The sequence below is a fragment of the Agelaius phoeniceus genome, chromosome 18 (assembly GCF_051311805.1).
Source record: "Agelaius phoeniceus isolate bAgePho1 chromosome 18, bAgePho1.hap1, whole genome shotgun sequence".
Lineage (NCBI taxonomy): Eukaryota > Metazoa > Chordata > Aves > Passeriformes > Icteridae > Agelaius > Agelaius phoeniceus.
This window is the reverse complement of record NC_135282.1, coordinates 469,359-484,002: the sequence shown is the minus strand read 5'-3', so window position 1 is coordinate 484,002 and position 14,644 is coordinate 469,359. Positions and strand designations below refer to the sequence as shown.

At 49.9% G+C, this 14,644-nt stretch overlaps 1 protein-coding gene across 1 annotated transcript; it reads left to right on the top strand.

Moving 5' to 3' along the window:
- Positions 1-294: 294 nt before the first annotated feature.
- Positions 295-5,508, top strand: RAN (RAN, member RAS oncogene family). Its single transcript, XM_054645545.2, has 7 exons — positions 295-431; positions 1,187-1,229; positions 2,109-2,193; positions 2,294-2,419; positions 3,334-3,521; positions 4,041-4,211; positions 4,295-5,508. Exons 2-7 carry the CDS (start codon positions 1,194-1,196, stop codon positions 4,337-4,339), a joined length of 651 nt encoding a protein of 216 aa, XP_054501520.1. The 5' UTR covers positions 295-431; positions 1,187-1,193; the 3' UTR covers positions 4,340-5,508.
- Positions 5,509-14,644: the final 9,136 nt, after the last annotated feature.

Here is a 14,644-nt window from a genome sequence, read left to right as displayed (position 1 = left end):
TGTTTTGCTGCCTTTGCTGAATGTGGAGCAGATGTTTTGTGCATCCTCTGAACTGAACGCTTAATTATGGATGGTGATTATTCTGCCCGGTGCCCTGCTCGGTGCCCTGCTCAGGGTCCAGTGCCGTGCCCGGTGCCCTGCTCAGTGCCGTACGGTGCCGTGCCCGGTGTCCGGGGCCGTGCCCTGCCCGATGCCCGGCTCGGTGTCCGGGGCCCTGCCCGGTGCCCCGCTCGCTGCCGTGCCCGCCGCGCTCCCTCATGGCAGCGGCCCGGCCCCGCCCCCCGCCGCCTCCCGCGCGCCGCGCACCACGTGACGCGCGGCCCCGCCCCCGCCCGCGGCCGCGCGGCGTCGCCGTCCGGGTATTTGAACGGCGCTTCCGCCATTTTCCCTGCGCCCGGCACGGAGCGAGGAGCGGGAGAGCCTCGGCAGAGGTACGGGCCCGGCACCGGCCCGGGCTCGGCCCCCGCACCCCGCCGCCATCGGGCCACGCGTGGCCGCTCTGCAAAGCGCCACCGGCGGGGGCGGCGGTTGCCGTTAGCTCGCGGCTGGGATGGGCTGGGCTGGGTTGGGTGGCGGGAGGCTGCGCCTGAGGGAGCGTTGCGGCTGCGGGAGCCGAGGCGCGTGGCGGCTTTTCGGCCCCGGGAGCGGGGCGCTGGGAGGGCCGGGGCCGCCCGCGGCTCCGTCCGCGATAGAAGGGCGGGCGCGATGCGCGGGGCGGCGAGCGGGGCTCCGCGGCCCGGGGCGGGGGGAGGCGGCGCTGCTCAGTCATGGTGGCTCATGGCGGGGAGCGCGCCCAGCCCGGTGCGCGGGGAGGCCCGGCCGGGCGGGCCCCGCTCGGAGCTCCGCGGGACGGGCCGCGGCCTCTCCCGATGGGGCAGCAGCTCCATTGAGCGGCGGGATGCTGGTTCTGGGCGGGCCGGGAGGACTCCCCGCGGAGCCGGAGAGGGGCCGGGGCCGGCCGTGGCTCAGCCGCCCTGCGGAGGCCGCGGCCCGGCCCTGGCGCGGCGGGCCCGGCGGGCGCGGGGCGGGCGGAGGCGGCGCCGCCATTGCCGCGCGCGGTGCCGCCACACGCGGGCGGGAGGCGTCGCCCGGCCCGGCCCGGCCGGAGCGCGCCCGGAGCTGGAAACGGCCCCTTCCGGCGGGGCCGCTCCCCGCGCTCACTCACGCGCTGCCATTTCCCCCGCAGAGCCAGCATGGCCGCCCAAGGAGAGCCACAAGTGCAGTTTAAGGTAAGCGAGCGGCTCGCAGCTTGGCTTTGGGGTTTTTTTCCCCTTCACTAGAAAAGCAGCACAAGGGACTCTCGAGTGTCGACGTGGATGGTGGGTTTGGTTTCGAAGTGCTGGTCTTTCCTTAATGGGGCGATTTGGTGTAGTGTTGGATGCAACACACACAAAAGTAGTCTGTTAACAGTGCTAATATATTCTATTTGCAGTTTAGTCTAATACATTTTAATAAATCTTTGCCTACAGAATGATTTTTAAAGGAATGAATTGGAATTAGATTTGCTCGGAATGAATTAGAATAGCCTACTTTCTCTTATGTGCTCGTTGTTCAAGTGTTTCCGAAGAGAATTTTCTACTGTTTTGGGTGGCTAGTGGGTTGGTGGTGTTTTTTGTTATCTTAACAGTCAGAAGTCCTGAAGACTGCTTCTTGAAGGTTGTTACTTGTGTTTCCTGCAGTTCTTGGCTAGTGTATTCCAGTTCATGGTACAAACGTTGGTGGGTTTTTGGTTTTGTTGATTTCTTTGATTGTAAGATAATGGGTTTCTCCAGTGGATATTTGGATAATTTCCTCTCCAGATCTGGTTACGTTCAGGTTGAAAGCCCTAAACATTCTTCATTCAGTCTATTGTAGTAGTTTAGTAGAACCATATTCACAGTTTAGTGCAGTTCTTACCTACAAGGACTGGATAAGACTAACCAGAGTTACAGCATGATGGATGGGCTTAACATATTGGTTCCCAGCCCAAGGAGCTGCTTCATGGAGAGTTCTTTACAGCACCTTGTAGGAACTGAGCTCTTTATAGCAATGAGTAGTATCTGTGCTAGAATGACTGATAAATGTCTCAAAATGCATTGCTCTGACTCTTGTCCTTTATCTATCCACAGCTTGTTCTGGTTGGTGATGGTGGCACTGGTAAAACAACATTTGTCAAGCGTCACTTGACTGGTGAATTTGAAAAGAAGTATGTAGGTATGTCTGAAGAAACATTTGAGCTCCAGTATCTCACAAATGGAATTCAATCCATGACTTGCTAATAAATGCGCTGCTTTTTGTTTTGTTCTTTCCCTAGCAACACTGGGTGTTGAAGTTCATCCTCTGGTGTTCCATACCAACAGAGGCCCTATTAAATTTAATGTATGGGACACAGCTGGCCAAGAGAAGTTTGGTGGCCTGCGTGATGGCTACTATATCCAAGGTGAGAGCTGTGGGAGGGCAGTTCTGTGCCTCTGCAGTGCTTCCTTCTGCTCTTGCTGGCCCTGCTGGAAGCTGCCAGTGTGGCTGCAGTGATGGGCTGGCACAGGACTCCCAGACTCTTTGCAGAGAGGATAATGGCCTTTGGCAGACAGTGTGTGCCAAGGTGGGAAGATGGTGAGGTTGTGTTCCAGGGGTTACTGTGGGCTATTCATGGCATGGCCAGGTACCACTGGCAGCCTTTGGTGGTGAAGGGGGAAAGCTCCACTGAGTGCAGGTTTCTGTCTCTATTGCTGTGCTCAGGCAAGGCCTTGGAACACAAACTCAAGGGTTTCAGTACCCTGAGGAAGCTGGACACCTTCATGCCAGAGTCTAGTTGTGTTTCTGAAAAAGTGCAGTGTTCCTTATTTCTGCTTGGCAAAGCTCTGTCCTGTCCTGCTTCACTCACCTGCATTTCTTTATTATATCTTCTTTTTTAAAGTACTCTTGAGTTCCTTGAGAAACTGCTCTGGACAGGAGCATCCTGAGATGTGACCACTGGCTCTCAGCCTACCTTTAAGCCTCATTAGCATGTCTGAGATGAGTTGAATAGGTGTGAAGTGATTCTGCCAGGTATTTGGGTAAATCCAAGTTGGCTTCCATAGTCTTGTATATTCCCATCCATGCCATGCCATGTTCCTCAGTGATAGAGCTGAGCTAATAAAGGCAGCTGGTCTGATACAGGGGGCACAGCATGGGCTGGGTTCCCTGCACTGACCTGCTGAACAGAGCAGCAGCTGTCACAACTGTGGTGCTGAGAGGGAAAAGTTTATGCAGATGCTTAACCCTAATGTGGGATGTCTCTGGGTTCTTCTTCTCCATCCTGTGCTGAAAGCAAGTGGTTACAGCAGGTGTAACTTGACTTTGCTTCTCTTGCAGCTCAGTGTGCCATCATCATGTTTGATGTAACATCAAGAGTTACTTACAAGAATGTACCTAATTGGCATAGAGATCTGGTACGAGTATGTGAAAATATCCCTATAGTGTTGTGTGGCAACAAAGTGGATATTAAGGACAGAAAAGTCAAGGCAAAATCCATTGTGTTCCATAGGAAGAAGAATCTCCAGGTAAGTCAGGAGGAATCCAGTTGGTTTTGTCTTCTGAGTGCAGCTGGGCTGTGGATGGTGAATTGGGTGCTCTGCCAGCCTCACATCTCTTGGCTCTTCAAACCAAAATTCAGGGCAGGGGGAGGAGGTGATGATGTTAAGGATGATCATCACTGGCCTGGAGCAGAAGCTGTGCTAAGTTCTTAAAGAACTTGTGTGCATTTGGCTGCAGCTGCTCAGAATCTCATCCCATGACAGGACTGGGACTACAGTAGGTCACATCAGAGGAGAAAGATGCCTGCACTATTGCCTCCTGAAAGTTTTGTCCTGGATGGGATTTGATAACCTTTCAGTTCATAGTTTCTGCCTGAAACTGCTTGTTTCTGGACACTTAAATCATAACTGCTTATAAGTATGGAAACAAAAGCCATGCAGTCAAAAAAAAAGGAAAGGAAGGTAAAAAAGTTGTTTGTGTTAATCTTGATATGCTCTCAATATTAGAGGGTTTCTAAACCAATGTCTAATATGTGCTTTTTTCAGTATTATGACATTTCAGCCAAGAGTAACTACAACTTTGAGAAGCCTTTCCTGTGGCTTGCTAGGAAGCTAATTGGAGATCCCAACCTGGAGTTTGTTGCCATGCCTGCGCTCGCACCCCCTGAAGTTGTTATGGACCCAGCACTGGCAGCACAGTATGAGCAGGACTTACAGGTCAGTGACAGGGGAGCAGCTGCCTGGGAGCTGCTGTCACACGGGGCACAGCCAGTTCTCAAGGGTGCCTTCCTTTGTTGCAGATTGCTCAGACCACTGCACTGCCAGATGAGGATGATGACCTGTGAGGGATGAAGCTGGAGCCCAGCGTCAGAAGTCTAGTTTTATAGGCAACTGTCCTGTGATGTTGGTGATGCAGCGTGTTTGCCACTTTATTATCTAGCTGAACAGAACATGTGCTTAATCTTTGGGATGCTGAAAGAGATGAATGGGCTTCGGAGAGTGAATGTGGCAGTTTAAAAAAACAAACAAAACAAAATGAAAAAAAAAACCAAAACAAAAAACCTTCATATTTTGGACCTGCATATTTAGCTGTTTTTTGGACTGCAATTACTTCCCCTTTTGAGTTTCAAATACAAGACTGCTGCAGTCACATCAGAGTGTTAAGTGGAAAATCTTGTTTCTGTCATTCCCATTCTTTTGTTTAGGTAATAAAGTTGTATTTCAAGTATCTCCAAGCAAGTGAACTTTCATGCATTGTTAGGAAAACTGTTCAAAGTGTCTTCTGTTCTTCATTTGAGGGTAATACTTGATTGTCTACTACTGCATTTCTCATTCTGTTTTCCTTCCTGCTTCTCATATTAAGCTCCTCTTGCTAACTCAGAGCTAACAGTTACCCTGTCCTTTTTGTTGGCTGCCAGAGCTGAGGTGTGAGGCAAGCTGAACTGCCAGGCAGAGCCCCAGCACTGGGTGGGGTGTTGTTGGTGCTGCAGGGGTGCAGAGCACAGCCTGCAGTTCTGCTTGCCCGTGCTGCAGTTGCATTCAGCCCCAGCTCCTCCCTGCTCCCTTCAGCTCTGTGTTTGAGCAGCCAGAAGCAAATGGCACCCAGGCCTGTGTCTTTGCATGGAACAGCAGTAGAGCTATAGCTGGTGAAACCAATCCTAAGCATCTTCAAATTCACTAACCAGAGAACAACCATGGTTTGAGCTGAGATGCTCTTGCCTACCCAGTGCTATATTAGCTGGAGCCACAGTGATTTAAACATCTAGACTTTACTGTAACTGCACCAAGTTCTTAATTTGAAACTGGCTTATTACAGCACAAATGGTGGAAAATGTCAACTTTTAACACTACCTTGTAGAGATGAATCTTGGTCAATATTAGTACTGCTAGTAAGCAAAACTTAAGTTTAGGAATTTTTTTTTTCAGTAGTGTTTGAGTACATGAAGTCTTGAACTCTTCAGTTTTGTATTTTTGGTTTCTAAATAAAGTGGAGCATTTCATTTATTCCTTTTAACTTGCATGTTTGTGTACATGAATTACTTCAATATTCAGCTTTTTGGACTATGATTATTGTGCAATATTGCTCTAAAGGAGTAATTTTTTGGTTAGTTTAGTTTGGGAATTCTTGGGGGTTGGGGTTTTTGGTTTGTTTTACTGGCTACTCAGAAGTGTTTAAGATTTGAAGCTCCTGGATGAAAATGAGGGATGTTGGACACTTGGTGTTTGTAAAGGGACAAACTCCCATGTGATGTTGCATTGACTCTCCTTGCTGCATAATCCTGCTCTAACTTTGCTGTGGGCTTTGCCTGTGGTGGTCCTAATGCCTGTGCAGGTCCTGGCTAATCCTGCTGCCTTGGCTGCTCTGCTGCTGGGTGATACGGGGTAGCTTTGTGCCCTCAGGCTCTCCCTTTGGAAACAGCTGCTCAAAACCAGCACAAACACTCCTGCAGGGCTGCACGCTTCAGGGAGAACGGGCAGCAGCAGCCCTGCCCTTGAGTTGGTGTGGCTGGACAGCGGTGTCACTGTCTCAGCGGTGTCACTGTCACAGCGGTGTCACTGTCACAGCGGTGTCACTGTCACAGCTCCCTGCCTGACACCTCTCCCTGGGGTGGTTCCTGCAGAAAAAGCTGCTTGGAGACTGCCCTAACCTGGGAGCTGGGCTCTAATCTCAGTGCATCTCCATAGGAATGCTCATCCTGCTCTAAAGGAATCTTCAATGTGCAGTGTTCTGGGAATGGAGCAAAGCCCCACTTGCAGCATTTGTTTAGTCCTTGTTAATTCTTGATTTTAAATAATGCAGGTACCCTCCTATTAACATTACCAGAAGTTTTAGTAGATCCAACTTCTCTCTAAACTCGTGGTTTTAATAGATTTAGTACAAACATTCAAAATTGAACGGTGTTAATATAGTTCAGGTTTCTAGCAGGCAATTATGGGCTGCTTGCAGTTGCCTATTTCTGTGTTGACACTTTATTAGCAAGGACTGAAAACCAACCGTAAAAGAGTCATAAACAGGAAGCTCCTCAGGGTTGTGGTGGTCTGTAACATCAAAGAAGAAAACTTCACCCAGTGTCCCTCCTCCTGTGATTGCTGAAAAGTCACTGATTTTACCTTTCCAATGCAGCCTTTCAAGTCTCTGAACAAAGTGCTGAGTTAAAGGCAGCAAATTAAGTCAACAATCAATGGGTTTTGTGCTGAACTTTTTTCAGTGGACAGTCTGCTCCAGTCTGATTTCCCAGCAGTGATAATAATTCCTGTTCCTCCTGCTTTATGAACTTGCCACTGCACAAAGCCAGAGGTAACTTGCTGGTGGCATTTTTCCATCTTGGTGCCTTTCAAAAATAGCACTGGAGGGGAGCACTGTGTGTTTTGTTTAGACTGAGAATACAAAGGTCAGTTTTCCTGTCAGACTTTTTCAATGGATAACAGCATTGAAACAAACAAAAAAAAGATTCCTGGGTTTTCTGGGCAGGTTTTAGGGAAAGAGCTCAAGCCAGAGAGCTTTGTTGCAGTTACAAATGTAAAGGTGGGTCATAATTAACAAGGAATCTGCCAATTTTGGCATTATTCATTGTCTTTTGATTCTGGATCTGGTACTTTTATTTCTTACTTGTACTGGATGTCTTGTTTTATTGGAATACCGAGGTGTAGGTACAGCACTTATTGCAGAGCCCAGCAAGTGAGAATCCTGCCCGAATCCTGCCCGGTTTGTGAGCGGAGGAGCTGCCTGGGACGGGTCCCTGCAGGTTCGGCAGGCCCGGAGCGGCCGTGAGCAGCTCTCAGCTCACGGAGCGAACACCGAACGGCTCCGCTGGGGCTGGGGAGCAGCCGTGTCCTGGGCACCGGGCGGTCACTGCACAATTAATTAATTAATTCATTCATTAATGCCCCTTTCCCGTGAAGCGGGGGGTGTGGATCCTCTGAGCGGGCGGGGCCACGCCGGGCCGGTTTTGGGCCATTCCGGGCCGGTTTTGGGCCGGTTCCGGGCCGTTCCAGGCTGATTTTGGGTCGGTTCTGGGCCGTTTCAGGACGATTTGGGGCCGTTCCGGGCCGGTCTGGGGGCGGTTTAGCGTGGTTCCGAGCTGATTTTGGGCCGTTCCGGGCCGTTCCGGGCTGATTTTGGGCCTGTTCTGGACCGTTCCGAGCGCTGTCCCGGACCCTGCTGCAGTTCCCATTTTGGCCACGCGGTGGCGGCCGCCGCCCGCCCAGCGGCTCTCGGTCCCCTCGGAAATGGATTTTGACGCTCATTTGTACATTTCTACATTGAGTTTTACGTTTCTACGTTGAGTTTTGCATTTCTACATTGATTTTTACAGGTGAAATCCGCCAGAAGCGTGAAACGCGCCCTGACCGAGCACTGCAGGTGGATTCCTCCACCCTAACGCTGTCGGCACAGCGCAGCGCAGGCAGCACCATCATCCTTCCCACAATTCATCACATTTATGTGAAGAACTGTTAAAATCAGAGCTTATTACAGGCAGACAGCCAACATATTGATAACTGACATTGAAATAAAGTATAGCTTCACCTGGGGAAAAAGTCATCCATTAACTGCTGAGCAGCTGATGCAGGGACCTTGAGTAACAGGTGTGAGATAAACAGGATTTAGGCACACGGGATATTCTGTGTTGCAGTCTGAAAGGCTTTCAGCATTTTCCTCTTGCCAGGTTTGGGATTCTTTCAGCTGAGCTGAGTTTTGCCCTTTGAGCCTCTGAGCTGTGCTGGCCTGGCAGCCTCAGCAGAACACAGCAGATATTACTGATAGAAAACAATCCTAGCAGATTTAGTTCATCACTAAAGCACTTTCCAGGCTTATTTGTATTTTAATTTCCACCTGTGGAGTGGATGGGGGCTCCCAGTGGTTCACTACTAGCAGGGTATTGATGGTTTTATTCTCTCTGAGCAAAAAGTCCTGCTCCTGAATACATGGCAAATATCCCTGGCTGTTGCAAATCTGACATGCTGAGTCTGTAATGCCATTTCCACAGGTACTGGCCTGGCCACAGAGCTGTTTCTCCATCTATAACTCTACAGATTGGTGTGCTGGGTATTCCTTGCTGTTTCCATCTCCTGCTCTTCATCCCAGCTGACTTTGCATATGCTAAAAAGTTCTTAGAGCCCAGAAGGGAAACACTTAATCTCTTGAAAAATCAGAATTTCTACGTAATTAAGAGGGATATGAATCAGGTTGCATCAATCCTCTCTAGCTGCAATGACATCTGAAAATGACATTTCTCTAAGGAGCCTATGAAAATCACGGAGGGATTGACAAATCCTCCAGAAAAAGAAAGGGGGATTTCTTTGATCTCCATATCATATCCATTTTCATAGTCCAAATCACATTTTGAATGGTTGATTTTATTCCAGTTCACTTTCCTGCAGTGTGCATGAAGAACAATGGCAGATACAAATGCGATTTTCTTTTCTTTCGTTTATTGTTTTGAAAAGATGTTCTCAGGCAGTTCCACGATTCCAGGGTGTGTCCTGTGACTTTGGGATCTCTGGGATGGCTGTTCCAGTGAAGGATGGAGTGATTGCTCAGGTTATGGAGCAGGGTGAGGATCCCACGGGAGCCCCGGGCTCGGAGGGGCTGTGGGGCAGAGTCTGTGCTGGCTTTGCTGCGAGTGTTGGCCCCGGAGCCAGGCTCTGAAGGGAAGGGGCTTGTTCTGGAATTGTTTCCGTGCCTTTAACTTCGGTAAGGAGCTGCATCTCAGGTGTGGTGGCTCTTGAGGCTCCAGTGAGAGCGCGGGGCTGGGAGCTGTGCTGGGCTCTGGGCTCTGGTCCCTGTCCCAGCCCTCACTGCGTTTCCCACTGACCTGAGGCAGGAACCCCAAACCAGGCCTGCAGTGCCCGGGATGGGCAGTGAGGAGCCCGGGTGCTCCTCCAGGAGCCATCCCTGAGGCTGCTGCTGCCTTCCCCGGGGTTGGGGCCTGTGCTGGGCTCTGGGCTCTGGGCTCTGGTCCCTGTCCCAGCCCTGGCTGCGTTTCCCACTGACCTGAGGCAGGAACCCCAAACCAGGCCTGCAGGGCCCGGGATGGGCAGTGAGGAGCCCAGGTGCTCCTCCAGGAGCCATCCCCGAGGCTGCTGCCACCTTCCCCGGGGCTGGGAGCTGTGCTGGGCTCTGGGCTCTGGGCTCTGGGCTCTGGGCTCTGGGCTCTGGTCCCTGTCCCAGCCCTGGCTGCGTTTCCCACTGACCTGAGGCAGGAACCCCAAACCAGGCCTGCAGTTGGTAGGGAAATGCAGGGAAGAAGTTAACAGGGATGGAAAGCTTATCAAATTTTGTTTAAAATATCAGTTTTTCACTGCCCGGGATGGGCAGTGCTGTCCATGCCTCAGGAGCCATCCCCGAGGCTGCTGCCGCCTTCCCCGGGCTCTGCTGAGCTCTGCAGGCACCGGAGCCTCCAGGGAGCTGCTCCTACCCCAAGGAGAGGAGGCAGAGCTGTGAAACTGCAGCAGAAAAGCTGCCACGAATCCTACAGGCATCATTTGTCACCGTTTAGGGATTATTCATCATTATCATATAATATTATAAACACTATTTTAGTATTTGTGTGATTAGGAAGATCTGAGTACCCGAGTGGACCCAGAACGTACCCAGTTACACACAGAGGCTTCTGGAAAAAAGGATTTGGCTTAATCACATAAAAAAAGGATTTGTAAAACATTGTATTTATACAATTATCCAATTTTATGTAAGCTTGACATTAAGACTCAGATAATCAAAGATTTGATTAAATTAAATCTTTGAGATTGGCACAAAATCCTAAACTGCTTAGCAAAAATCGAATGTTCCCTTCAGCACATGGAGTCAGATATTCAAGGCACTATCAAGATGCAAAGGATGTCCAATGAACAGAAAATAGACAATAAAAGGGCCAATCCAATAACTCTGATAGGAACTGGGACCTCATTTAGGGGAACTTTAAATGTATAATTTATTGTGTGGTTTTATCTACCTGCTTAGTTGGTCTTTGAATCATCAATGTCTTCATGTTTTCATAAGGAATATCTATCTGTATATAAATATAAAACCAGCTTAACATTACATATGTTGCACAATAAAACCATTTTCATTTGATTAGGCCTAAATTGCATTGCCAAAACGCTGTATTTTGTTTTCTGGCATCCACCAGCAACTTCTCATATTCTTAATTAGAAAAATATTTTTCCCTGCTAGCGTTGGCCTCGTTGAGTTAACTCCAGGCTTTGTGTTTGTTTTCCTTTTCTCCATCTGAGCTGCTCCATTTGTCCTTCCCAGCACTGTCAGCTCAGGGATCTCATGGGATGGGCTGGGGAATTCCACCAAAAGATCAGATTGTTAATTACAATTCGACCAAAATATTGTTAATTACCATTTGACCCAAACATCGTTAATGACTCGATCAAAACATCATTAATGACTCGATCAAAACATCATTAATGACTTGATCTGTCCTGGGGAGTGGAGCCATCCACCCTCTGTTAGGGGTTTTTGGAGGGTGCTGTGGACATTCACAGGGTATTTAGGGTACTTTGGAAGGTGTTATGGACATTCACAGGGTATTTAGGGTACTTTGGAGGGCGTTATGGACATTCACAGGGTATTTAGGGTACTTTGGAAGGTGTTATGGACATTCACAGGGTATTTAGGGTACTTTGGAGGGTGTTATGGACATTCACAGGGTATTTAGGGTACTTTGGAGGATGTTATGGACATTCACAGGGTATTTAGGGTACTTTGGAGGGCGTTACGGACATTCACAGGGTATTTAGCTGGTGTTTCAGAGCGTGCTGTGCAGGGCAGAGCTGTAAACCCTCCGTTCCTGCTGCCTCTAAGGGTTTTTCCAGCACTTTCATGGCTCTTTGCAGGTTTAGAAGCACTTCCCAAGGAAAGCAGAACTCGTGTGCTGGAAACCTTAGGGAAAAGCCCAGCTCAGCCTTTTCTGGCTCACCCCATCCCCTGCATCGGTGCAGATTGATAAGGTGACAATATCTGAAAGAATCGATTTTTTCACCATTTTTAAAGCAAGAATCTCCCGGCTCTGAGGGAGGTTTGGTTTTCCTGCTCTCGGGGGCTTGGCCAATTGGTGTCACCATTGCGGGGACTGACGGTGACACACGGGGAAGGAGAAGGGAACGTTCCTCAGTCTCCCGGAAGGCGATGAGGCTGGGAAACGATGGCTCAAGGTGCAAACCTCACTAAACCGCACCTGTGCGCACCTGAGCAGCTCCCGGAGCTGAGGGCAGCTGCGTGAGTTTACTCAGCTGTGCGGTGATTTGTGCAGGTGAGTTAAATAAATCACCCCACGAGTGCTGAGCTTAGGGTGTGCATTAGCAGAAAGGCTGGCAGTAAATGCGAGTGGATGTGTGCTGGTCTCTCAGCTGTAATCACTGCCTGCTACAGACAGACAGACAGACAGCCTGGCCAGAGGCAGCTGTTGTAATCCACAGTATTTATCCATCTGTTACACAAAATCCATCGATTCTGAACCCCTCCCTCCCGAGGTGTTTGCTGAAACCTTTCAGTCCCAGTCATGCACCAGCTCTCACCTGGTAAACGGGCGATCCCAGTGGGAACAAGGCAAGAGAAGTGAAATTGTAAATGGTTTGTGTGCTGTGGGGTCAGATCTGCTCCCTCCCGTGCTTTGACCAGTGTCAGCTCCAGAGGCTTCACCGGGGCTGGGCTGGGCTGTCCTGGCAAATGCAGCTGCAGCTTCTGCTGCCTCCTGCCCCAGCCCTGGCTCCAGCCTGACCTGCAGGGACCTGCAAGGGCTTCCAGGGACCTGAAAGGGCTTCCAGGGACCCGCAGGGACCTGCAGGGACCCGAAAGGGCTTCCAGGGACCTGCAAGGACCCGAAAGGGCTTCCAGGAACCCACAGGGACCTGCAGGGAACTAAAAAGACCTCCAAGGACCTGCAAGGACCTGCAGGGACCTGAAAGGGCTTCCAGGAACCTACAGGGACCTGCAGGGACCTGCAGGAAGCTAAAAGGACCTGCAAGGGCTTCCAGGAACCTGCAGGGACCCAAAAGGGCTTCCAGGAACCCACAGGGACCTGCAAGGACCTGCAAGGGCTCACAGGGACCTGCAGGGACCTGAAAAGGCTTCCAGGAACCCACAGGGACCTGCAGGGAACTAAAAAGAACTCCAAGGACCCACAGGGACCTGCAGGGACCTGAAAGGGCTTCCAGGAACCTGCAAGGACCTCCAAGGACCTGCAGGGATCTGAAAGAGCCTCCAGGGACCTGCAAGGACCTGCAAGGGCTCACAGGGACCTGCAGGGACCTCCAGGGCCCCACCAGGACTGCAAACGAGCTCTGCTCCCTGCTGGGCTCCCCAGAGGTGCCCAGCTCTGCCAGTGGCTCCCGTTTGCCCTGCAGTGCTGCCCCAGTCTGTCCTGGGAGCACCGTGGCTTTTCCAGGGCGTGTTTAGAGCATCCCAGGGATCAATCCAGAGTTTGTTTCTGCAGTCTCCAGTGCCTGCTCGCACTTTGCTGTTTCTGCAGAAATTTCTGGCAGGGAACTTGTTTGCTTGGATCCTCGCGGTTGTTTTGGTAAGCATATTCTGTCCCTTGACAGGCCCCTCTTGGCAAATATTTCAAATTCCTGTCTTTCTCTTTTCACATTTTAGTTTTTCCTCAGGATTTTTAGCTGCAGCTCTGTGTTATTTCTAAGAATTGCTCTTCTTGTCACTATAGGGTTTACACAGAATTCCTCCTCTTCCCCCAGGATATGCAGGAGATTGTGGCTCACACTAATGAGAGAGGAAGTCTCAAAAAAGCTGGAGGGAAATAGGCAAAAGCCAGCCTGGCTATCACTCATTTTTGTAGGAACTGAAATTCAAAAAAATTCAAAATTCTTCTTTTATGGGCCCTAAATCAGGATTGCAAACAAAACTGGCATTTTATTTCAACACTGAAATTTTGTAGCACTGAACCTGGGCAACCTCAGAGCATCCACCCAGTGTGAGGGGCTCAGGGCTGTGGAATGTCCAGAAAGGGGAACAGAAAAGGTGAGGGTAGAGAACAGGTGCAGGTAGAGAATATCTCCATACAGGAGAGTAGAATTGGGACAGAATATCTCCATAGAGGAGAGTAGAACTGGTACACAATATCTCCATACAGGAGAGTAGAACAGGTGCAAGTACAGAAGAGCTACAGGTACAGAGTGTTGGTAGGGAAATGCAGGGAAGAAGTTAACAGGGATGGAAAGTGTATCAAATTTTGTTTAAAATATGAGTTTTTCAGTTTCTTTGGCTGAAGATAAAGAATTTTGAGAGAACTGAAAACAAGGCTGTATCACAGAAGAGCAAATAAAATTAAGAATATCTAGCTGTTATTTTTCCTTTACATAGAAAATGCTGGTTAATTGTGACATTGAGTGTAATTGGGAGAGTGTTATAAAATACTTACATGTAATTATTTTTATTAAAGCAGGAAGCAAAGTAGCAACTACAGAAGCTTTTCCCTAGCTTTGTGCAGCTGCGAGGAAACCGGAGAGATGAGGAATGCCTCAGTTTCCCAAGCTTGGTACAGATCAGGTAAAACCAATCCCTGGGAGTGTCATGTGATTCCAATCAGTGCTTTTGAAGCTTTCTCCGGACAGAAACACAGCCTGAGCTTGTTCTTTTTAACAAACAGGTGTCAGTTGTTGTTTTTAATAAAAGGTGTCCGTTGTTCTTTTTAACAAACAGGTGTCCGTTGTTGTTTTTAACAAACAGGTGTCAGGTTTCGGAGCTGTTTGAGCTGCGGCGCTGGGCTGGGTGTGGCCTTGATCGCTCCCAGGTGCGGATTTTGGGGAGTTCTCCTCCCTGCCGGGGCCGCTCCCAGCGGAGGGACCGGGACGGGAATGGAGAGAAAGGGACAGGAATGGAGAGGAAGGGACAGAAATGGAGAGGAGCGGACAGGGATGGAGAGAAAGGGACAGGAATAGAAATAAATGGAGAGCAATGGAGAGGAATGGAGAGAAGTGGATAGAAGTGGAGAGGAATGGATAGAAAGGGACAGGAATGGAGAGGAGTGGAGAGGAGTGGACAGGAATGGAGAGAAAGGGAGAGGAATGGATAGGAATGGACAGAAAGGGACAGGAATAGATAGCAATGGAGAGGGATGGGAAGGAGCGGGGTGGGACGGGGCAGGCGGGAGCGCTGACATCACCGCAGGGCGCGGGCTGGG